Genomic DNA, 26,028 nt, shown 5'->3' with positions numbered 1-26,028 from the left:
ACCTCACCGCCAGCAATAAAATTGTTCGCTATTTACATGAGTGTAAAGGAGAGCAGCATCAGACCTCGCATGCTATTACTCGCTCTAGCACTTATTTATGACTTCAGGAGAGGAGGCAGCTGGTTGTTTTAACGCGGCTTTTTTTTTTTTTTTTCCTCTCTCTCTCTTTTTTTTTTTTTCTTTTGCCGTCCCAGCAACCGAGAAAATGCTCCTAATAAGGCTGGTAGAAAGGAAGTGGCTTCTCAACAGCACAAGCTCTTGTGAGGGAAATAATAAAATATGGTGCTATTATCTCAAATGCAACCAGAGCGGTGCCGGCACAGGTTGGGAGGGCTCCCCTGTGGATGGGGCGCACCCGCCAGCCCGGAAGGGGACAGGCGGGCGGCCGAGGCGCCCGGGACCCCCCAAAGCGCCTCCCCGCGCCAGGGCGCCCGGCTCCCCCCGCCGCCTCCCGGGCAGGCTGCACCGCCGCGCTCCGTGCGGCTGCAGCCCAGCTTCCCCTCGCCCTCCTTTATTAACGTTCAAAAAATATTCTCATGTCACCGACGGCGAAGCGCGGAACTCCCGCACGGCAGAGCGGAGGGCGGCCGAGGCCGTGTCCATCGCGGCGGGGCGCGGGGTCCCCCCCGGGGCAGGGCCGCCACCCCTACACCCCCAGCCGCTGTTCAGCCCCGGCGGCGCCGCGGGGCGGCTTCCGCGCACGGACTGGCGGGCGGACGCGCCCACCCACCCGCCGGCCGCGGCACACGTGGGCGCCGTCCCCACGGCCCCGCCGGCCGAGCCCGTCCCGCGCAGCGCGGCGCCCCTGCCCGCCCCGGCACTCACCGCGTAGCGCAGCGCCGGCTTCTCGCTGAACACCGAGTCCCCCATGGGCGCGGGCGGAGCGGCCGCTGCCTCCCCCTCCCCTCCCCGCGGCGCGGCGGCGCCGGGCGCTGCTCTGCCCTCGGCGGCGGCGGCAGCGCGGGGCTCCCGCCCGGCGGCCCCCGACCACAGCGCCGCTCCTCGCAACTCCTGCCCGCAGCCCGCCCCCGGCCGTCCCCACCCCGCCGCGGGAGCCCGCAGCCCCTCGGCAGAGCCGGGCGGGAGCAGGGGAAGGAGGCGCCGCTGGAGGGGCGGCGGTTTCACTCCTCCCGCCCAGCGCCGGTGACTCGCCCGCCCCCTCCCGCGGCGCTCAGCCCGGCCCGCACCTGCGGGCTCACCCGCCGGGGGGGGCGAGGGGATCCCTCCTGCGGGGGGCGCCGCGGCACGGAGCCCCGCAGCGCTGCGGGGAGCGGCGGGCGGCGCCGGGGAGGCGCTCCGTGCCCCGCTCGGACGGCGCGGGCGGTCCCCGCCGGGCCAGGTGCCCCGCGGCGGCGCTGACCGAGCCCCCCGGCCCCTCGGGAGCGGCGGCCCCCGCGGTCCCGCCCCGCATCCCCAGGGCAAAGCATCCGGGACGCCCGCACCGCCCCCCCGCAGCACCTGGAGCTTGGCGGGGCGGCCCGGTCCGGCGGGCGAGGACCGAAAGGTTAAGGAGTGAGGCGCAAATAAACTTAACTTTCTAATTAATGCTTTTATAATGCGCGATTTGGGAGCGGAGGCTCATGATTCTTTAACACGTAGGGTTTGAAAAATGAAGTGCTGTTCCACGGCCTATTCATCATCTTCTGAGTGTGTATTTACACAAACTGTAGAAGATGAAACAAATTCTGAAGGAAAATTGATTTCTGCTGTGTTATAATTAGCAGTGACTTGCCTGGAGAGACTACGGCATCTCCATCAATGGAAGTGTTTAAAAATACATAAACCTCCCTCAGTTAGGCATGACCTCAGCAGAGTGAGGCTGGGGACAGGCTAGATGATTTCCTGAGCCCTCCTCCATCTTTTTAATCATTTTTCAATGTTTTGCACTAATCTTGGCTAGCACAGTAACTCCCCCCACTACTCGCAGTTGTTCTCGGAGGAAGTGGCCTTATTCTAGTGCTACATGACACCTATGAAATCAATTACTTTTACTGTTTCCAACCTACAATTTAGGTAAATGTGTTACCAGCGTGTTACATTATCTAATAAGCAAAGGTAACATAGTTCTTTTGGGGAAAAAGAAAAGGTACTTTGGGAAAATAATTGTAAAATAACTCAAAATACATGCTTGAAAGATATATCAGTTGAACCAGAGCTCTGATGATGATGTACTGTACCCAACAAGCTTCCAGTTATGAATCTTCTGTGGATCTTAATTCCTATTGCAGAGCACATCATTTTTAGGAGTTTCCAGGACAGGGAGTTATTTTTCAGTTAACTTGGGATGAACAAAGAATACAATATCTGCATTTACCCATAAAGTCCATTTCTGCCTCTCAGGTGAACCATCTGTGCTACTCCCCTTCCTGGAAAATGAGGCAGGGTAGATATCTGAGCAGTTGCAGAGCACGTATTGGAAAGCAGCATCCAACAGAAAAAAACCTTACAGATCAAACTTTTCAAATCATCAGGACCCCTAAGCAGGTGTGTGTTGAGGAAGGATCCGAGTGCCTCATTTTCCCTTCTGAAGTTCTGGGGTTTTTTTATATAAAGGAGATGGTTTCAACCCAAGAACTCTACATATATCATAAGTTCTTATTCCAAACGTTTTTTCCTCCGCTCTGCAACTATGGCATTTGACCACAGAAAGCAACTGCAAGCAGGCAAACTAGACTGGGGAGAGGTGGATAGGATTTCTACCCTCAAGCTCTACAGCATCACCACCTTCTTTTTAGCCCCATCTTCTGACAAGGAAATGCTAAACATCAGAAAAGGACTAAAACATTGAAGGGGGGGGGGGGGGGGGGAGGGAGCGGGGCACCACCATGTTTCAATACACACCCCGAGGTGAAAAGAATAGCATGGAGGAGACTAAAAAACCCCAACTGGAAGGCAGAGAAGAAAAAGATTAGCCAAGGGGCAGATGAGAAACTTTGAGGAAACCTAGTTTAGGAAAAGGGAGAAAACCATAAAGCCAGGAAGGTGAAGAATCCCCTAGAGGGAGAAGCCAGAGAGGGGAAGAACTAAAGGTGAGGTTTTGCAGGTTTTTGCAGGTTGAACTCGTTTGACCTAGCAATTCATTGCCAACCATAAAGCAGCCTGGCTCCTGTCACCCTCATCCTTCATCCCCCATCCCCCACTTTTAGCCGCATGCTGCCACTGCCTCTCTTCCCTCTGCCTGGGCGCTTGTCTCAAACCCCATACAGCAAATGGAGCGCACGGTTTTCTTTCCATTTAGCAGGCTGAATCAGCTCTCTGAGGGATGGGATGAGTGCCAGAGCTCGCAGAAAGGAAAGCGGGAGGTTGTCCAGCCAGGAGCAGGATACCAGCGGCAAAAGAGGAGCGTGCATGGAAGCACCTTTGTAATAGTGACAGGTTCTTACATTGGTGCAGCTAAGATTAAAAATAAAGAATATGTAAGTAGGAAAGTGCATCAGAACTTTTTACAACTATAAGGAAAGAGTTACGGGCAAAAACTTACAGTCAGGGAGGAGGGGGGCACGAGGTTTCGACCTAGAAAAATGCAGCTTTACTAGATGAGGTTTTTTTCTGTCCATGCAATATGAAAAATACAGAGAAAAGATTTTTAAAGTCATTTCATTTATAAAATCTTATGAAACCTTATTAAAAGTATTTGGTAAGTAGCAGCTATCGGGAATTTCACAGTACAGTTCAAGACTTTTGTATACCTAGTAACAAAATTTAAAACTAATTGCTAATTACAGAAGGCCAGACCTTAAAACAAAAGCTGTCTGGATTTTGAAAGCAAGTTATTGTGGCTGTGACTACAAAGCTTGCCTATTCTGTCTTGATGGTGGCCAAGGAGTTCATCCGACTTCAAATTGCACAGGATTTAGAGCACACCACGGGTCTGCAATGAGCAGTAACCTACTGAGCTGCACTGCTCAGTTGCTTGCAACCAACCGTCCCTCTTTTAAACCACTCAGCAACTAGGATTAACATATGGATCTTTCATGGCAGTTCTGACTACCTTTTCCCCTTCCACATTCCTTCCACAGTCACATTATTTATGACTCCTCCCTGGTGTTCCCTCCAAATTTCCTTCCTCCTTTATTTACCTGATAATGGGCACCCAAGGAATGCATGCAGCTCACTTTGGGAACTGTAAACCTTCCAGGTCAGCTTCCCTTTAACAGGTGATACAAAGCATTAACAGCTAATTTCCTGAATATTCACTCCAAGGCTACTCAATCAAGAAAGAACAATATAAACCAGAAATTTTTCAGTAATTAATTTTAAATCATTTCTATTGTATGAGGTACTGCTGCCTTGCATTTTTTGTTAACGCTTTCCATGATTCCCCCTTACACTGCCTTAAGAGGCTGTAACGTGCTTTACAACTGCAAATGTAGATTACAGTGAAACCTTCACTCCTTCCCTCCTATTTATCATTTCTTGTTGACAACAGCAAAGAAGAATGAATAATATTTCAGCTAAAACTTGGTTGCTTCTAACACAGCAGCTGGGAAATGAGTAGGTAATTCAATTTCACTGTGCTGATCACTAATGAAGCCAGGTTTTGATTTTACAATATTACTCTATGAACCGAGTGCTTTCTCAACATTAATTGCTATTAAACAAAGGAAAGTAGCTATACAACTGCAGACAGCACACAATTATGAAATCAGGGAGAAGTGACTTCTCCACTTCTCTGCCATGACTCCTGGAACTAGTGACTCAAGCTGTCTGATGTCACACCAGATGAGGTAGGAAAAAGTTTCCAAATCCACCCTGTTATGGGAGGAAAGCCAGCTTGGTCCTTAGGGCAGTAATGGATTTGTCTCACCTAAATGTAAACACCTACAACCTCCATCCCAGCTCATCACCTTAGGCTCCCCTAGTCCACAGGAAGAAACCTACACAGCTGGTGGACAATTTATATCCTTTCAAGTAGACGTCTAAAACAGGTCACAGAAACTGAAGTGCCTACTTAGATGGGAATCCATGACAATTAGTTCAGATGGCTGCCCTTCAGGCATCTGCAGTTGAGAGGAAGCCCACCTGGGAGGCCAACTATGAAATCAGCCCTTAAATCTCACTTTGACTTTCAGAAAAGTCCTTAATAATCTCAGTGTTTTGATTCTTTTCATTCTGGAAAACAGAGGCTATCTAATTTATTGGGTGAAAAAACAATCGACATCTTCACATGAAAAAACTTCAAGCAAGCATGAAGGTCTTGTTTTGTTTGACCTTTCTAATAGCACATGAATGCAGCTTCTACACAGCACTAACTCCAAATCTGGAAAAGACTTGCCTCTGTGGCTGCTGAACCAGGTCCAAGAGTGATACTGGCAGCACACTTCTTCCTCAGGGAATTAGCACTTTTCTTATTCTGGCCAAACGTTCATTCAGTCATTACAAGTTACAGTGTAAGTCTATTTCCCAAAAAGAAGAGAGAGAAAAGATGACAGACAAGGAAATCAAAGGAATAAAGCTCTATAACCAACAGCTAGAAACTAAGGAATCAGAATTTAGGGATAATACACCGCAGAAATCCTTTGTTCATAACTAACTTATTTTCTTTTTTTAAAAGTGTTTATTTGCTACCTGTCAAAATATGTTGACAGTTTCTCACCAGCTTGTAACAGAACTAAGGGAAATAGTACTTAGTGCCTGTGAAGAACGAAGTGCCCTCTCACTCATTGAGATACTTTTTCACAACAGTGACATAAATCTTCTTAGACAAAAGCAATCCTATTTAGAAAGAACCTATCGCTGTAATTTCCTAGGTGTCTGAAGCCCCTTTACACAAGGTCTGATATGCTAGAAGAGCATGACGCTGTTAGAGCTCTCAAGGAGCTGTTGCCCAAGTGTTGCTCATACCAGGGGAGAGGAAATTAGTTCCTCGGGAGCAGGTACAAAGCAGCCTGTGTTCCGCGGCCACAAACACCCATCTTGTGCTTGCACCGGGTGGTACAAGCTGAGAGGAACTGCACCCTGTGCACACCCACGTAATGCCCCCACGCTATCCAACTCTATGAAGCCCAAGAGGGTGCACTGGGCCCCAGATTACTAACCCAAACCTGTAAAGTATGCGGTGGGGTGGGGTGGGGCAGAAGGAGCAGGTTTTTTCTTAGGAATGGCATCAGCAAGCATCTAGAGGAAGGCCCTCCCCTCCGCTCTTCCCCATGCCCCCAGCCTGTGGTCAGCTGGAGCTACTGCTGCCTGATGGGGCACCACCTGGGAAGGAGCAGCAGCAATGCAGAAGTAGCTCCAGGGGAAGGTGAGACTCAAGACAACATGCCCTGGGGCCAAAACCAGCTGTTCTGGTAAGCACTGGGTATAAGAAACAGACAACTCATGGAGCAGTCACAAGGGAAAGCTTTTCTCTTGTGAAAGTGTGTTAGCAAGCATCCAGGATTGTGTAAGCACTGGGATGTCACCAGAATTTCACCTAGGTGTGTAATTCTAGTTACCACATTCATACTTTTTTCATCCAATAAATCACTACACTGTTTAATTTATAGGCTACTGTATATATACTGTATAATTCATAGGCCAATTATGTCCTGTATGGGATTGCACACATTACTGCGCTATCAGTTGTCAGCAGCTTGGCAAAGAAATTTTATCTAGAATACTTAAATTTTAGAAGAAGGTTAAACGACTTCACATTCCTTATGATTGCGCATTGGTCTCTAATCTCCAGCATCAGTGAAAATTCACCAGAATATCTTTAAATTAAAATTCCAAACCACTAACTTGTAAATCAAAAATATGATGCTATCACATAGCACAAAATAGTTTTTCAACAAAGATCAGCATTTACCCTGTGGATCGCTAGAATTCATTCAGATTTTAAAGCTCAGAAGAAGCTACCAGTTATGCTGCCATCTTGCCATCTTTTTCACTCCTCAAAGGCTGCAATTTAAATAAATGGAACTACTTACTGCTTCATGTGAAGATAAATTACAGAGTTTCAGGCCTATGTTTTTTTTTAAATGTTTGGCTTTCCTTGCTTTCAGAACAAACTAAAAAGGCAGACAGAAAGGGGGGGGGGGGGGGGGGATGAAGAGGGGGAAAATAAGGGGGGAAAAAATGGAAGCAAATGTAACTTCCAGATTTAGAGTTTCGAACAGCTTAAGGGGCTTAGGCATACAAGCCAAAAATCTCAGTGATGTCTCATCTCTGTAAATGACACACATCTGGGAAAACAACAATTCACTGGAAGATTTTTCTAGTTCCTGAAAGTGGGTAGATCTCAATGTATTTCCCTCCTTGTTTATCTCCTTGCAACTCATGTTCACTGTAAACTGCACTACTGGGCTGAGCTCTCACTAGCAATTTTCCTTCTCCCTAAAATGTCTTCTGAGAACTGAAGAGGAAGAAAAGCACAATTTTCTTTCATTACATATGATTTTTACAAAAACTGCAGCTATATGAAAAAAAATATTTTAAAGACTGAAGAAACAAACCAGCTACAGATACATGATTTGCTAACTCTGACTAGAAAGAGGAATGCTTATCAACAATGAATATAGAAGCATGGGCATCTATCTAAATTTACCATCTGGGTATTTGACAAGAATTTAGGAGGGGGAAGGTCTCTTTCACAAGCTTAAAGTTTATTCAAAATTGTTTCATGTATAGTATAGGATTCTTAAAGTCCATTTAGAGTGCAGAGTAATAACTAGACAATAAAACCTCCCAAGAAGTAACATGACTACTGTATATTTTGATTTAATGTTGCAATTCATAAACCAGTTTTGCAGCGTAAAAGTAATTGTTTCAAGACTGGAATAAGACCAAGCCTCTTGTGACCAACAATAATAATATTCATAATGTTAACAAACCTCTTCAAATGAAGTCATTGTTTAATAAGTTTCAGGCTATATGTGAAGTGGTTACAAACATCATGTTTTTGTAGTTGTCAATAATTTTGGGATTATGTAAACAGATGGACCTTGTGTTCTTCAGTTCTAGACTTCAACTGTAAATTTAAGAGTCAGGGTATTACTATTGATAGTATTCACTGGAACTGGTTGAAAAGATAGTGTTCCAGTTGAGAAGAAACTTTGCTTTTCAAAATTTTACTTTCATCTGATTGAGTCTAAAGCCAACATTTTAAAACTTCTTGTGAACTGTAAAGTCTTACACTTTTTTTGAGATAGGAAAAGACAAATCATGAAGCAGTCTGCTCGGTTAGCAATGAGCCTGACAAAAATTCCCCTTTCTCCGAGCCCTGGAGTAGTGCTCATTAAATTGTCCTTGGAGTGACAGTCCCTGGGAGGCATCCCAGTACATCTCAGCTCCAGGGCAGGGAGCCTGGGAAGCCAGAAAGCCAGCCTGGGAATTACTATGGAATTAGGATTTGCCACAGTCCTGTGATGCCCTGAGGTCCTGGCACTGGCAAGCTGCAGGGTTGTGCCATTTCCAGCAGTGCCAAGCCCTGGCCGGCAGCCTGCCCCACAGCCCGGAGCCCACTGCAGAGCAGTTATGCCAGGCTGCCCGCAATAGAAAGGGGAACCCAGAATTTTCAGGATCACTGGATGTTGGTTGGGATCACTGGACGGACTTAACCAAAGATAAACACTCTGAGTCAGTCCTGGGCCTTGGGCTGTGGGACAGCCCAGCAGGATTTTCTCAGTGTCACAAACCCAGAGTCTCCGTGCAGCCTGCTTGCAGCCCAGGGATAGTTTTTGTGGACAGATTAGAAGTGGATTCAGGGAGTTGCAAATGAAATATTTGAAGGCCAGCAAATTGGCTTTTTCCACTGCAGTGAATTTCTCCTCATTACTGTAACTAATGGCTTTTGAAATGTTTCTTCTTTTGTATTTATAAAATGGAATCACATGCAATAACCTCACACACTGAGTTCCTTATGAGGTATTTTAAACTTGTATATATGGCTGTCCACTGAGTCAACAATGAGTATTTTTACAGAGTGCTCGAGCAATTTACATTCATGGTCTGGTTTTGGTCAGAAGAACAGGTGTGGTTACAGTTTCATTGTATGGAGTTCTGAGGGCTTCAAACAGTAATGAGTTTTATTTGAGCATCATTTTCCCGGGTTGTTAAGTCCATTGCTGTCTTCACCACAAGGCTGCAGAAGCATCAAAGCATATTTGTTTTCTCGTAAGAAATTTTAATCACCTAATGATTCAGGCATAAAAGTTCCCCTGACCTGTCACGACAAACAAGAGAGAATATGAAGGAACTTACTTCAGGACTCAAAGGAGAGATGGGGAAATGCAGAATCTTAAACACACCAGATGACTCCTGCCCTAAACCTGAAAACATTGTAAAGTAGAGGAAAAAAACCAAACCAAAACAACCATGTCCAAGTGTTCCAGGTGGAATTCATCTTCAGATTCAGATAGCTACCTGTTGGTGTCTATGCATGAGTTAGGTGTCTTGGTCCCCATTATAGTCACTGAAGACCTACTCTATACAAACACTAGAGTAGAAAGAGTTTGGGATATGTCAGTCTAAAGCAGATACCATGTTTGATCCACTGAACACAGTTCCAGACCCAGCTGAGTACACTGACTATGTGTGCCCACCCACAGAAGCTGCCATTGCAGACACATCTGTACAGAGCCCTACCTCAGGCTGTTCTACCCGAAGGAAAGAATGACTACGTTAAACCCCTTTTTTGCCCAGCTGGCTGGATAGCCTGTTTCAATGTGTTCCCAAAACATAAACCAAAATGCACGCAGGTTGGAGCTTGGGGAAGGGATTTGCAGGAAGGCCTATCTTATATGTCCAGGTAAAATGGGTTACTACCTTACCCAAGAGGATTCCTGGACTAACTCAGTACTTAGCAGTGCACACTGCTGAAAACGCAGCCCAGTAAATATACAGCAAAAGTGTGTGTATTGCACTTTTGTTCTCCCCTGCAGCAGTTGTGAGGACAGTTGCACCATATGTGACTGCTGTGCTGTGAAGACGGCACCTCACCCTCACAAATCAGTCCTCATGCCAAAAAAGCTGCATTTAACTGAAGGGCTATATTATGTTAGTGCTCACAACTGCTTCCCAGTTGCATTCAGTGAAAGGCTAAATCACCCACCGCCTGGGTTTCTGGTGCTCCCTGTTACCTGGAAACCAGAGTCCTGAGTGCAAGCACTGTTAAGAAAGTGATTTTTAAAAAGCAACAAGAACGTGAAAACACAATTCATATAAGACATGCACCATTGTCCAAGCAGTTTCTCTGCTTGCAGAGCTGTATTGTCTTAAGCTGCAGGAACCTTTGCTGATGTAAGTATATTGAATCCCTCATAGCTTGGATGCAGTTATTCCAGTATATCCCAGACTGGGGCTATTCCCATTGCAGGGGTGGGAGGAAGGTGAAAGCAGGGCACAGCCCATAGGCTCCCAGATCCAGGGATCCAGAGGTGGTATAGATGCAGAGCTGAGCAATGACATGCTAATCTGGGAGGGGAATATCCCCCTGGGCACAACAGCATGGAAAAGGCTGGGTTGTATAAAAATGCTGGCCTATTCTCAGGCAATTGTTTTGGAAAAGGTAAGCTATGAATTGAAAGCACTACAGCTATTTCTGAAGAATCCCCCATGAGCCTGCTCTCCTGCAATAAGGACGCCCAGTCACTTTGTAGTTAAATTCTTCTCAAGTGAGTTGTATTGCTTTAATTGTCCTAGTAAGACTCAGAAAAATGTACAGAACAGGCCTTGGAAAGATTCACTGCAGTTTTACTCTTGCTTGGTAATACCGGCTATTTCAATGAAGCCAGCATAGGGGAAAGCAGGAATAATGCAGCAGCAAAGCAGAGCTGTGCTCTTCCCTCCCCGCTCCCCCCCCCCCCTTTTTTTTTTTTTTTACTTCTCTCTTGATTGAAAAGTTGAGGGGAAATCTTGGAAGTGGTCCTGTACGAGATTTGTGCTCTTAAGCAGAGCCAGAATGCTGCGAGCCAAGTGCCGGGCTGAATCTCCAAAATGTTACTGTTTATATTGAAGCTTATATTCACTGGCTGCAGGAGTTTGAGACCAATTCTCCTCACACAACAGCTGGGAGGTATCAAAGCCCTTGCAAGCTATCCACCCATTCACCTCCAATTAGACCAAGGGTCCAGAAGATGCTAAGAACACCAGAGGTGTAAAGGAAAAGGAATTCATCCGCATGGGACAAAGAACTTAAGCTGTTTACAACTTTCTGCTCTCTGATGTTTATTAATCACCCCTATAAAATCTGCGCCCATCTGCGGTACCTTGTAGCGACAGAGTTAATGAAAACCCAAGCCACATTCCAAGGATGGCAATACAGAATGAGAGCGACCTCAGCATTGTTTTGTTAAGATCTCAAATTGCCAATACGGCAAAATGAAGTAATGCACTCTGTCAACATGTAGTATGCTCTATAAATGGGATCGCCTGTTCATCTGTTAGTAAAACATGCAGAAAAGCACTATTTGATCGGCCTTAGAGCAGCTGACTGCTTGCTTTAACTTCTTTCTTGAGATTTTTTGAAGCATTTGAAGCATGAAACTGCTGAAAGTCTCCACCGAGTAAAAAAGACAAAAAAATATCAAAAAAATAATTAAACATATTTACAAATAGCCCTCACTTCATGTATCTGATCTTGAGTTAGCATTTATTTATCGGTAGAATCAAACCAAAAGTTAGCTGAATTCAGCACTGAATGCTGGAAATTGATTTCTGTGGACTTTCATATTCATTTATAAAACTGTTCTATCTTTTTACAAAGAAAAGATGACTTTATTTGTTAACTTAGAAACCTCAGACAGGTTTCATAAAATTATAGACAGCTTCCAGATTGAATTTTGCTGATCCAGGCCTCTTAGGTGTTTATGGAGCCAGACTTGTCATATGAGCTATTTCTATAAACCTCAGGTAAATATACACAGGGTTCGTGTTGTTAGAGAAAGTAGTTTTTTCTTTTCTAAAAAAATTAAGTTAATCTTCAGCAAAAACAAAAATTCATTCAGTACATTTTGTATTTGTTATTTTTGATCCATTTTGGGAAGCATTTTCCTTTCACAGATCTACACTGGCCCTGCTTCTCTCAAACTCACCTTAACTCTTTCATTTCTTTTACCACTTGGCTTCACAATCTGCTACTCTGGTCTCTGAGCTAGAAAGAGCGAGACAGCACAGCTGGAGAAAAGGAAACAGGGGTTTCAGCTATTTCCTTCTCCTGCTTCCCAACCAGGAGCACTCATGCCTTTCCTTTCCTACATGTCTGCTTTAACTCAAGTCTCATACAAAGTTGGACCTGTATTGCAAAATAAATATGGAAGTGTAAGTTTTCACTCATGTAGCTGAAGTCCTGATGTTGATGTAATTACAGGGATCAAATGGATATGTTTTATTTCCTTTTCCATTCAAAATTGCTATGACCATCTATAACAGCTTTGTAAGAATATCACTCTGTCCGTAATAACTGCGTTCCCCAATTTTTAGTGTACATAAAGGTTTTGTAGTTTGTAAACTTGATAGCCCAAGCAATATCTCTTATTTAAGACTTCAGTTTAACGACGATCTTTCAATGAAATGTCATGTAAAAGTTTACCCATAAAACTTAGACTTAAGTACTTAAAGGCAGATACCTGTCAGGAATCAAAGGATCTATAGCTTCCCCTTCAGGTATACGTGTGCCTGGCAGCAAGATGGGAAAATGTCCCTTCCCCTGCTTTCATCTATAACATCTCTCCATCCACCATTGGTATGGAGCTGAAATTTGCAAAGCAATTCACGTTTTCCCACTAAATTATACTCATGATAGTTAAATGTCTCATTAATTTGCTAAATCTTCCTATGATAGAGAATGTGAGAAATGACAGTGTTAGTAAATAAAGAATGAAGAAATGGATATGGCAATGCAACAGGGATGACCAAACTTCTTGATCATTAGCTAGAAATGGACACCTTCATGTGACCAATGCCCCCAACTCAAGGGTGTTTTGGAGCAGGCTCCAATGCCTGTTGGCGCAGCTCTCAGAGCTGAAGACACAGTGGCCAGAAGCTTCCACTGTTTAGTAGGACAGCACTAAATTGCACATACAGCTGGGGACTCGGTTGACCCAGCAATGTTGTCCAAGCGATGCCTGCTGGTTTAGCTCTACTTACAGCCAAGTATGCAGACCAGTCCCTGTGCCAGTACAACTTTGCTGCTGGCCCTACCATGAAGTTATGGCCCTTGAACTATCCCACAAGGATTGGAGAGACTGGCTACAAGCTCACAAGAAATACCAAAGAAAAGGAGAGCAATGTTCACATGAAGAAAGTCCTAGGCAGGTTGTCTCAGCTGGAAAAGGTAAGTTTTTCACTTTTTGTTAGTACTTGTGAGAAGCAGGCAGCAGTATTTTGCTGCTGATGGTGCTCAGGCCTGATGTTGTTCTACAGATCAACACTCCAGCAATAGACAGACATGAAACAAAGAAGTCATGGCTGAAAACCACCCATGACAGACTCTTCTGCTCCCTCAGGCTCCCAGCCATATCAGCACAAGAAGTTCTCTTGTGATCCTGGGTGAATCAGTGTCCTAACAGAAATTACTGATCCCATGGGTCCCCAAAGAGAAAAATGTTTGTGCTGCTCCTTATTTCATTTTAAGCAAAAGCATCTTAGCTAGCCTGAATGGTTTACACTGATAGTCAGAGAAGATTTGACTGATTCTTGCTTGAACCATAAGCAGCCAGCTGTCATACATCCTGGTCTGAGACCTACCAGCACAGTACAGTGATGAACAGATGGTTGCAGTGACCTACTCCGTCTGCCTAGAGGGATCCAGAAGAAGATATACCATCTGGATTATTCTGATAAATGGGACGGGGTTTAGACTGCTGCAGTTACCCTACTGAATTGTGAATGAATGCTCTTGGTATTGTGTTACTCTAATTCAAAACCACTGTGAAACATCCAAAGTGCAATACAAATTTCCCTCTTTATTTAATCACAGGCTGCTGACAATGGCTGTGATTCAAGGCAACAGCTAACTACTCCCCTAGCTTCGAGTATGTTTGTAGCCCAAAGACTGTTTGTACTTTTAAAGCTCTGTACACGCTTAAACGTTTGTCTAAATCTAATTTCACATTTTTCCTTGTGATTTTTTACAAAGCCTTAGGGCACTGTGGTGAATCCCTCAGTGATCCCTGGAAATCATAACTATGGGATTCTTCCTGCTTTCTTGTGGAAAACTGCTCCTAAGCCAAAGGCAGAGAAACCCTTGCACCTCTGGGTGCTACATCTGCTATATCAAAGATACATCTGCTACCTCCAGGATGACTTCAGTTCCAGCTAAGAGTCTCCGATGGAGAAGTCATCTCTCAGGCGTATTATTTCAACTGGACAGAAAGCCATGGCAAAAAGCCAGGCTGCCCGGAGAGGTTGTGGAGTCTCCTTCTCTGGAGACATTCAAAACTCACCTGGATGCGTTTCTGTACAACCTGCTCTAGGAGAACCTGCTTTAGCAGGGGGTTGGGCCAGATGATCTCCAGAGGTCCTTTCCAACCCTGACCATTCTGTGATTCCCCTGGAGCTCATGTGTAACTCAGAGCCTTTTCTGTTTATTTTCCTAACAAAGTTTTGTCGATCTATTAAGTGGAGGAAGGGAAACTCAGATGTTCCCCTCCCTCCTAGTTCTAAAAAATCAGATTACATTTTGTCAATAGATATAAGAAATATATCTCTATTAGAACCTGCCAATCCTTTAAGGTCTGAGCTTCATGGCTTTTCCAGCTGACTCAGGATCTTTTAATGTTTTAACTGTCACATTTATTTTCAGCTGAATATTATAAAATGAGCAATACCATTATGGCAAAAATGGTACTATTGTAATTAAATAATATAAGCTATATAAAAAGGAAAAGAAATTAAGTGAATCAATGTTCTTTTGATTTAAATTTATAAGTTAAATTCAAATACCTAAGCGAACTTGACAGTGTCTGTCATTTCATCTGCAAGTAAATTCTTACTTCTTCTGTACAGCGCTGGAACATAAAGATGCTGCCAGTACTATCCAAAACAGCAGTACATTAATGCTTTGTGTGGTAATGGAAAAATCTCAATTTAAGATTGGAAGACCAATCATAGAAAGGAGGGAAACTTTTAGCTATCATCTGTAGTATAGTTGGGTTTGGGGTTTTTTTTTCAAAGTGACATCAGGGAAACGGATTGGAGAACTCCATTTATGAGGCTCCTCCTACTCAAGCACAATAGGAACGAGCCCGTTGTACTCCCTGCAGTTAAAAACTATGTTCTGTTGAAACTTAGGTGGCTGTTGTGCCCGTGTCACTGAGAGTAGAATTTAAGTGAGAAATTTGTTTGGTTTTTTGTAGTCCACTTAATGAGAAAGCCCTGAAAAGCTATGGTATCTATGTAAGTTAGACAAACAGTATATGCTGCTCTACACTTCTCAGAGACTCCTGCCATTGAGGCCCTGTGCAGACTCAGGGTGGGCTTAACCCATCCAGTGGTGGGCTGCCACCAGAGGAGCGGCCCTGCATACTTCTGCTTTCCTCATGTTCTTCTGCATGCTGCTGGTTTAGTGGCAGTGTGGTAAGGCTACTCTGAAGGAAAAGTAATAGTTTTCTGGTGGACCCCCCTGATGCCACTCAACTGTTACAGCTGATGCAGAGGAAGCAGGAGGAATGGATGATTACAGGTTGCCTTTCAAAAGTGGCCTGCAATTAAACCGGAGTAATTAAACATTCTGTGCAACTGTGAATATTTGCATATTCAGGGCTTATAACTCCAAAAAGAGGTTACATTACCTGTTGTCTTCCCTTTCTACAAAAGGACAGGCCCTATCAGCATTAGGAAGTATTTTTCTTTGCCAAACATAATTCCATCGTGGAATTCGCTGTCACAGCTGTGAGAATCAGGAGTGAAAATGGGTTAAAAACCCAAATATACAAGTTCCCAGCCATAAGTGGCTATTAAACAAAATTGTTCAGATTATTGTCTAGTTAAAGGAGACCCTCAATGGCTAACCATCAGGAATGGGAAAACATACATTAAGTCTTACACTTCTTAATTCTTCTACTGTCTTCTACACTTTCTTTAATCATCATTCCGGCCTACCATAGAAAACAGCATTATGGTGTTAGGGATCCTCTTCACCTTAAGCCAGTACGCCAGTTCTTACACTAATGTACCTACATCTCACAGGAGTTCGTTACCTCATCTGTAATCAATGAGTCCCTTAGGAAAATGCAGCGCTATCACTAGCATTCTTGCCATGCCACTAGCAAAGGTCTACAAATGCTGAACTCTTTATAGAGTAGCTTGCAAAATAAAGCCTGAAAAGGGAAGGAAAAACAGAGATCCATTAAGCTGAATGTCTTCAGAAAGAAATATAGGGCAGGAAAATACAATGGCTGCAAAGGCAGTTGCTTTTGGACCAAAGAGAAAAAATGAAATCAGTAAAGGTGACATTTTCTACTCAAACAATAAATAGGAAAAAATATTAAAACTAAATATTGATTTTTAAATTAATGCATTTTAGATTTCAGATTTCATTTAAACTTTTCCTGATCTATTAGTTTATGCTTTGCATCAAGATTCAGCTTTAGATGGACCAAGCTGATCTGCAGAAGAGGCCTTTAGGTCTCGTTAAGCTGGAAGGGATGTAGTCGCAGGTTTCACTACAGCCGTTCACCCAAGCCACCATTCCACTGGACATTAACCTGCCTTTCACTTTAGAAACAGGATGCCATAAAAACAGATCTGCAAGTGAAAGCAGGTGCTCCAAAGTCCTCTGAAGAAAGAAGAATGCTTTCCTGAACTGGGGGCCAGAGGATTGGTGTAGACTCGGCTCAAAAAAACCTGCTTTAATGCATGAACATTAAACACAGTCCTTTGATCTGCAAACCTCCTTTAAGAGAAGATGACCTTCTGCAGGATGGCTCTTCTGACTTCCATTTGAATTTATTGATGAAAGGGAGAAGTAGAGCCTGGAGGAGCTTTGTTTCTGACACTCCCACCCATCAGAAACACTCCCTGGAAATCCCACCTGAGCCCCGAATCCCACCTGAGCCCCATGCATAGCACTCTCCAGCCTCCCTGAGACATGGCTGCAGGGCAGGTGGCCCCTGTGCTTTCCCTGGAGCGAGCTCTGCACCAGGAAGAACAGCAGGCATATCAGGAACAGCAAAGCTTTTACAAGCATGTTACAGAGCTGGTCACAGAAGACACAAGGAGGGTAGGAGGAAAAGAAAGGATAAAGTTTACAGACAACTTTGGCACCCAGAGCCCACAGAGCACACTTACCAACTGGGAAGGAGAAAGCCAGTCCTATATTTTGCAAAAAAAGGCAGATAGGCTCTCTTGGGAAATGTTCACTGCTTTGCAAAGTTAACAAAAGCAACAGCCTCATCCGTGCCCTTCCATGGAGGCCACTGGCGGTCCCCACATTCCCCCGCTGTCACCACCCTCTCTGCTCCCTCGCCTGCCGAGCACTCGGGCTTGTTGAAGAAGCCTCCACACACTCTCCCAGAGAGCTCCGCTCATTTACTGCTGCTGTGACATGCAACACCCGTGCATGCCTTGGCTGCTGCCATTTATGAGCACAAACTAGGGAGGAAACCTAATTGTTTGGTAATTTTATAATTGACCGCTAAATTTAGATTATTCAGGCGCATTCTCCAGATGCAAAAGGGCATTTCCTTAACCCATCACACTGCAGAGTTTGCCAGTCAAATAATTGTGCAGTCTGCTGAAGACACAGACCTGAACTCAAGCCTGTCTGTTTCTCTTTAAAGTTATTTTTGCTCGGCCTAAATTCTAAGGATTCAAAAAAAGCTGTACAACATATGACACAGCTTTACTCCTTGTTTTCCACTGACACATTTTCCCCCACCCTTCCCTGGAGCCCATGGCAGTGAGGTGAAGGGAAGGCAGAAAAATGCAGAAGTTTCCCTTTCCTGCAGGGAAATGGTTTAGAAGAGTCATTGGGGATGGAGACTGCTCTCCCTCCACGCATTTCAGAGCTGCAAGGAAGAAAGGTGTTTTCTGGGGAACAGAGCCACCCTGCAGAGACAAGGGCTCCTGGTTGTTCTCTTCCCTCTTGCTGCCACCCTCGCTGTTTGGCACCTGGGGGCATCCCCACAGCAGGGCAACCACTGAAGCTCAGCAGGTGAGGTATTCTGCCCTCTCAGATGCCTGATTTCCTGACAGACCTGTACGGCTGTAATCTCCACCTCACCAAGGCTTAGCGCCATTACACAGACACATCTTGCTCACCCAAGCAAAGCCAGATAGGGAGCTGGTTGGAAAAGCCCTTACCATCACATAAAATTTTGCTTTTATTTGCTGCTCCTAATGTAAATCATAAGTAGAAAATCTCAACATTTAGTAATTTGCTTTTAATTTAAGGGAATCTCCTGAAAAATAGTTATTGTTTTAGTATGGCAAGCACTTTCTGACATAATATTGTGTTTCAACGAAGCCCAGTTTTTCCACAGAAAACAAGGTTTCCTTAGACCCACTCTAAGAACCAAGCTCATTTTGAGCACACCAGATTCCATGGGTGATGCAAATCCTTCCTTTTTTCTGACCAGTCTTACATATTTTCCTTAATACATAGTTTGAATCACCCTTTTTCTGTTGGCTTATTTCTTTGGTCACCTGCAGTAATTCTTTTCTTTCTGTTACTACTTCTAAAAATACCACCATTATGTTTAAAAATAATTTTAAAGTATTCCTGGCCCTTCTCTTACACCATGTATTTCCAACTCTACCTGTCTTCTCATGGAAGCTGGCCTTAAGCCTGAAGTAATTTTTCCTAACCTTTTGGGCTATCCCTGTCCTTTGTTCACTGAGAGGCTTTTTATTTGTTGTCAGTTCTTCCACAGAGTATTCCTGGTGTTGCCTATGTTGTTCAGAGAGAAGAAATCACTCTGAGGACTGAAAACTAAGAGAAAGGGTAAATGTAACTCAGAACCATTACCATGACCTGTGATAATCCAAATACGTATCCAGGGTGTGTGCATGCGCACACACACAGAAACCCCCACTGCATACAAACTGAAACTAAAACATCCAATTACTTTAACACACGTTATCTGTAAACTGTGCTTCATGATCCTGCAAGCTTTATGTAAAAGTCTGAGGAGAATATAAAACTAAGCCCCTACAGGGAAGAACTGGAGGTAATCCTGGATCAAATGTAGCAGAAACATTAGGAACCTTGCCCAGATCAGTCTTTGCCTTTTTTGTAAATTACAGTCATGCGTTTAATTTGTTATCTATTAATGCCCAGATCCTCTTCAGCACTGTTACTATATAACCTTTTTTTCTCTGGGTTTTGATTGATAAGATTTCACTTGGGATTTTTTTCCCCTCATTGACATAACTTTATGATGTTGGATTTCCTCTTGGAAGTTGCAGGTTTTGCTAGAATTCTCCACTGCCTTTGGCAGTTGCAGTGCTCCAAAACTGCAACCTTCCACAAACTGTAATAACCATCTAGTTTAAAATTCCAGATCATTCATGAAAGCAAAATGCAAACAAAATGAAATACAGATTTACCATTGATACAAAGGTATTTGCATAAATGTTCTGTTAACTCCTAAACTCAGTTTCAATTTGATGATATCAGATCTGAATTTCAAATAAACTACCTTACTAAAAAGCTTATGATTGCTTAAGGAATATAAAATCTTTGCAAAGTTTGTTCTTTTTCTAAAAATCTGTGTTCTCCACAATATACCAACCTGTTACCATCTGACCACTAACAGAATAACCTATTTGCATTTCACTATGCTAGATATCAAAATGAGACAAACTGGCCAGCAGCTCTCTGGCTTGCTTACTTAACCATTTACAAAGGGGAGATCTCAGCAGAAATACATGCTGGTATTGCCCCTTAGCATACCATCTGAATGGCTCTGCTTCTGCCTTCAGGATGCTCCAGTCCAAATCTCCAGATCTAGCTTACTCTGAAGTGCTTTGCTTATCTGGAGACTCAGGAGTTTGTTATTACAAGTAACGAACAATACACTGCCTTTCCTCATTACAGCCCTGTGCAAACACTGGCTTGGTGTGAGCTCCGGGGGCTGGGAGCAGGGAGTGGTTCCAGCTGGGTGTCTGTCAGCACCAGCACTGGTTTCCTGCTTGCCCCTCAAAGCCCCAGCTCCTTCTCTGGGAAGCATGGACCAGCACCCTGGCTCCAAAACTCTTTTCTGAGTGACCATGCAATAGGAGGAGGATTCTTCACTGAACATAATAAATCTGTTCTTGAGTCACATTTAGCTACTTAGTAACTATTCTGCTATGCATATTGCTTTTTAAAATGTGTTCAGCAATTCATGAGCCTTGTGGGCCAGTAGCAATACCAGGGTTAAGGACTTCTTGACACCCAAGACCTGGCTCCCAGCTGTATTAAAGGCAGACCTCACTTCTACACCAGTTTACACCATCCTAAACACAGTGCCAGGGGCACGAACTTGCTCATCCAGCGCTGCTGCCAAACCACTCGGGCTGTGGAACTGCAGTCCAAAACATACCATGTTTAATGGCAAAACTCGCTTAGGCAGCTGCTGAAAAGGAGGGACAAGTTGGTTACATGCACATAGTCCTGAACGACCTATCTTATGCAGACTTCAAGATGCTTCATAAATATAATCTAAACCCAAATATTACTTAAACTATCTAAAAAGAAACCACATCTGAGAGTCAGAGCTCCAGTTCACATGCACCGAGGCAATGAAGGTACTGACATCCACCACCCATTTGCTGCTCAGACACAGGGTGCAGCGCCTGCAGCAAGGAAAGCTGAGCAACATCTGAAGCAGCTTCTAGACCCCTGCAGTTTCTGCCCAATACTTCGAAGTAAATTGAAATTGCACCATTGTATGCTCTCAGGCTGGGCATTATGGTAACTCACTCCTCTTCCAAATCATTAAATGCAGGTAAAAACATGACTACATAATGTTAAGGGGATTTCTGAATGCACACTCATTTTAGGACTGCAGTGTTGTAATCTCTAGAGGGAACACAGTTTTGAAGCCGAGAGCACATGACACAACATCTGATCACCTGGAAGCCCTTACCCTGAATCCCAGCTTTCCTGTGGATGAGGCAGTGCTGCCAACAACTAACTCCTCTACTTGCACACATTTCTTTTTCACTGCTTATCACTGAGTTACTAGTGCTTTTGCCTTACGTTTTAACAAAAATCATAACCCTATTTTACATTTTTCTATGGTATTCTTTCATTTACTATGATGTTTTTAAAAGTTTCTTTTGACTCTTATTTCCAAAAAAATGTTGTTGTAGCCTGGAAAAAGTGTCTCATGTCAAAGTGGGCCTAGCTTTGAACCCAGGGTGGAGAAACTTTCAATATGCTTCCAGACCATTTAATTTTGTAGCCAGGTTTCTTGAGTATCCGAAAAAAAAAACCAACTTTCCCAGGCCCTCCACACCTTTGAGATGTAGGAGAGTAAAGCACCCAGTCTTTCTGAGAGGTAAGGTGCTGATTACACAACTTTCAGCATATCCTGAAAGCTGATTCCAAAAACTAATATTGCTTTTGGCATCACACAGAGTTCCTCACATAGCCTTTTGAGGAGAAAGTGAGTGCAGGAAGGTGAGGGTTTTTTAATATAACTTGCAAAGAAGATAAGTACGGAGTTGAGAAATGAGACCAAACACTCCAAGATCCAACTTAGACTTAGCCAAAACTTAGCCAAATCATTCATGACATTATGTTTCTGTCCTCTCCATTCAATGTAGTCATGCATCAAAGGTCGCTCCACAAAACTGCATTCGACTGAGACTTTTACACTCTCTCTTCTAGCTAGTATCCAGGATGGATGTGCTGCAGAACTCTGTATAAACTGCTCTGCTTGGAGACAAAAAAGCTCAAGAGATTTCAAAACTGCTCCTCAGACAAAACTTGTTCTTGCCAGAGATGCCATGCATGGTTCCAGTCACATCTAAGAGGCAAGAAGACAGCCATAAAAACTGACCAAAACTTCACTGCACATGTTAGAGTGATCTGTTGTTAAAATAAAAGCTGTTTGTTAGACACCAAAGCATGCTGAACAAACAAAAACTTTTTGTTATGAAAGCAAATAATTTCTGTGGGTATATATAATGTATCTCCATGTATATATGGAAAAGGAAACAGGGCAATGCAAATTTCCCCTCTAAGCTGGAAGCAAAATCTTCTTCGTTGGCAATTCTTTCCCTGCCTGACTACCTTTGGAAATCACTCTGCCTTTCCTTAAAATACAATACAGTAAAAGGAATCTTCCCTTCACATTGTTCATATTGAAGCTATGCCAAAACATTTACCAAGCAGGACGACATAACAGCTGCCATATACCAAGACACAGCCTCCTGAATGCTGATTTTGTTTAACATAAGAGGGACCTTGAGCCCAGACTGGGTGGGAGATGTCTGTGCAGCTGCTGGTTCCCCGCAAAACCAGTACCCATGCATGGTGCTTCCGTGCAGCCCACTCCCACCTCTCCCCAGATCTCACTGGGGAGCTCACCCCTCTCAACACCTCCTCCTCCCCTCTTGCAATGGAGAACAACTATAAATCGGGATCACTTCACCAACACTGTCTGGAAGCCAGATAGACCTGAAAACGCATGGAGCCACCAGCCTCTCCAAACTTGCACCGGTGATATTCCTAGAGCAGTGCAGTTCCTTTAGCATGGCTATGATACTGGAGAGTCCTAGGCGTGAGCAGAGACCTCTCTCTGCCAGGTGCTGTACAAACAGCATAAATTCATAGTTTACTGAAAAAGCAACCAGAACCTGAAATGGACACTCCGTTCCTCCAGAGCAGAGAATGGAAAACAAATACATGAGACAGATAAATACAAGTCAGCAGAGGAATTGGTGTCTAGCCTAGAAAGTTTTTCAGAAAAAGGGTGAGCCTCTAAAAATGATAGCTTGAGTGAGAAGAACAGTTGCCAGGAATCAGACTGTACTCCCACCAGGTTTAAGATGTTTTAATAAAATGCAATTCATTTCTTCTGTCCTGAAATAACATTTAAGCATTATTTTAAACAGTGGGAATTTTTCTCAAACTCATGCTTGTTTTCACCCTTAGCTTTGGAGAAAAAGGCTGTACCCTTGGAGGAAAAAAATAATAAACAAGCTCAGAAAAAATGTCACCAGTTTCATTTTCAAGACAAAAGACAACTTGTGACTGCAAGCAGGTTCAGTGCTAAGCCTTTGCAGCTAGAGACCACGCAGTATTTTCCCCAGTGGAGTATCTGGTGGAGCACAGATGTGGACATCATCGAAGGCAGCCCATTGGCAACGCAGTACTGGGACACGTAATCATCCTGCTTTTTTCCTGAATGTTCATTTCTATCAGGTATTTAAGCTAATACGGAGGTGACAGACTGTATTCTTATGCTAAGCCTGTGAGGAGGACAGTAACCTCAGGTGAGGCCAGACAGAAGTCTGGCTTTTGCCCAGGAAGATCAACCAGATGGTTTCTCAAGCCTGCCTTTCTTCAAACAGCTAGACATCCAGGAAAGTAAGGAACACCACAGATGTCTCTTCTCGTATCTGTTACATTTAAGATGAAGAAAGATATTGCAAAATGGGTTCTCAAAAATGGAAAAGAGTAAATCCAAGGAGAAGGACAAAGTCATGACACCTAGTGAGCAGCTATCAATCAGCAGTAGAAACAGATTACTATGGTTTTTTACCTTGGTTTTACTACATACTTTGGCATCTGATCCATATATCGGCTGGGATACTTTTTTCCCAGGCCTTTATCTGAGTATATTGTTCCCAAGGTGGTGTTCCTTAACAACCCAAGCCACCCACCCAGAGGCCTCTTCTGGCAGCAATGCCTTCAGAAGCGTAAGACTCTGGAAAGCAAACCTGTTTATAACGATTCAGTGTGCTCACGTGGAAGGCTGGGAAGCTGGGGAACTCCTGCACCTTTGATGTCCATAACACATGGTCAAATGGAATGGGTCTACTCTAGTACTGTCCCAAACCCAGAACAGGTGGGAGAAGTGCATGCCCCATATGGAAGCAAAAGTACTGCTAATTTTTGGTGCTTCTGCCTCTTAGATTTTTCCAGAAATCTCTCCCCAGACAAACCCTTTTCTTTCCCTATATAAAACTAAGCTTTGCACGAACAAATCCAATGTAAACCAAATGGTTTGATTAGTTTGATGTCTTCTTGTTGCCAAAGAAGTATCAGACAGAAACTACAGAAAAGTTTTACAGCACTTTAAAAAGTGTTTTTTAAGAAAAACATCACATTATCATGCAACTGGTCACAGCTTCTTATCACATTAGGTATTCAGCTGCTCCAAACTGACTCTCACAGTAGCACTTATAAACTATATTAATCATCATTTTAGAATACATGTGTCTATGGATGGCAACCAATTGATTACTCAGGAGTTCAGTAAGCTAAAAAATTAACTTTTTTCCCCAAGAGATAAATACTTGGTGTCCAAAATACGTCATTAAAATATGCACCCAAGCATTAAAAAAATACAAATGTATTTTATACATTTTTACATATCTAATGAAAAAATGTATTATAAAAAATGTACTTTCCCAAGCCAGCAACTCTTAGGACCAAAAGCATGTATTTTTGTTAAGAATGGATTTGCTAATATAAGCATTTTTATTGTAGAGGTGGTTTTATTTTTATTCACTGACTCAGTAATTTGCACAAGAATCCATAAATCTAGCATGCTGTGTTTATTATATCCCAAAAATTCAGTATTGTCCTCCTGAGGCTCAACATGGTAAGTACACCAGTGACGTGCTCAGCGGCAGAGAGCATGTTTTGAATCTGCTGCCTCTTTGTGGATACTGTTTTGCACCTGTAGTAATAAGGCAGCACCACTGAAAGCCTTCAGAAGCTTTGTGCCAGCACAATTAGATGGGTATCTAAACTGCATCAAAACAGGTCAAAAAGAGAGGTTCACAGGGATGCAAACTAACTTCTCATTTGCCTCATGTGCACAGACTGTGTTTATCAGCCTTCAGGTGACCTTCAGCATCAACTGAACGCTGCCTGATGAGATGGCACTTGTGAGGTCCAATTTATTCTGCCCCATATTTTGAACCTTTTCTCGTCTACAGGGCAGTACCGGTAAGAGAAGTAATAATGATGGTGGAGAGAAGAGGGCTCTGCAGTGCTGTCTTAGGTTCAGGGCATCTCCCAACACTTTAAGGAGTGTCCCCAGCTGAGATTTCCAGAGGAAAATAGGTGATTGCTATGAGAGTTAGTGCTGGTACCAGCCCGTGCTTGTTTTCCTCACTGCCACAGCTAGAGAAGAATGAGATAAATGACTCTGCTCTCTCCGTATATGTATAATGGCATTTCCACCATCCCTGCAGGATCACAGCTTCGTGATATGCGACACTTCCGATCACTGCTCAGGGAATCTCTGCCATCATGAAACTGGGCTTCTTCACAAAGACTTTCAACTCTCGGGACATTTCTACAATGAATATAATTAGCCCCGTTTAAAGATGGCAGCTGAAGCACGGAACAACTTGTGAAAGTTCATACACATGGGTTGGTCTTCTGTGGCACATCCACCCAATGCCAAGCAAGTACTTAAAGCACAAAACGCTCATCAATATAGAACTGAATTTCCACCATCTCCTGTATTGCAGGTCATGCTGAAGAGTACTATTAAAATTAAATTCAGCCCAAAGTCTTATTGTTAAAATAAATCTTAAAAGTATCCTTTAAAAAAATACATGAGCAAATAACAAGATCTGCAAGAATGCAGAGAAAATTAATTACCTAGGCAGACTCCTTTTCAAGTTCATGACTCATGCCAGCATACGAATGTCTGTGTGAAGTCAGCTCTTAATGCTAATTTTGTTGCAGTAAGAAAATTGTAACCTTCTCTGCACAAAAATGAGTGCATACCTTGCTATTGATTTTTAAAGAGTCTGAATGGCAGAATGTTGTACTGTAACTGCTAATGGTCTAAAATGTTTTGGCTAAATTTTGTTCTTTCACCACAGATATAAGAGACTCCTGGCCATGCCGCAGTCTGCCTCAGCTGCACAGAAACTGTGGTCACACCCATTAATTTGTTCCTTTTTACTGAATATAGACATGGCAACTGT

General features: G+C 43.5%; 1 protein-coding gene across 4 annotated transcripts in view; it reads right to left on the bottom strand.

The window, feature by feature from the left end:
* Positions 1–26,028, bottom strand: part of ARHGAP6 (Rho GTPase activating protein 6) — a 336,203-nt gene that overhangs the window by 166,311 nt on the left and 143,864 nt on the right. The window contains exon 1 of one of the 4 annotated variants that reach the window (XM_056328244.1): positions 826–1,011. The exons of the other annotated variants lie outside the window; for them this stretch is intronic. Within the exon in view, the coding sequence (XP_056184219.1) occupies positions 826–870 (45 nt within the window). The 5' untranslated portion in view covers positions 871–1,011. Of the gene's footprint in view, positions 1–825; positions 1,012–26,028 lie in introns of those variants that run through there. 4 annotated transcript variants of the gene reach the window in all.

Source organism: Falco biarmicus, chromosome 2 (genome assembly GCF_023638135.1).
Source record: "Falco biarmicus isolate bFalBia1 chromosome 2, bFalBia1.pri, whole genome shotgun sequence".
NCBI classification, from domain to species: Eukaryota; Metazoa; Chordata; class Aves; order Falconiformes; family Falconidae; genus Falco; species Falco biarmicus.
Note: the sequence above shows the minus strand (reverse complement) of the source record. Positions and strands in the feature narration are given on the sequence as shown.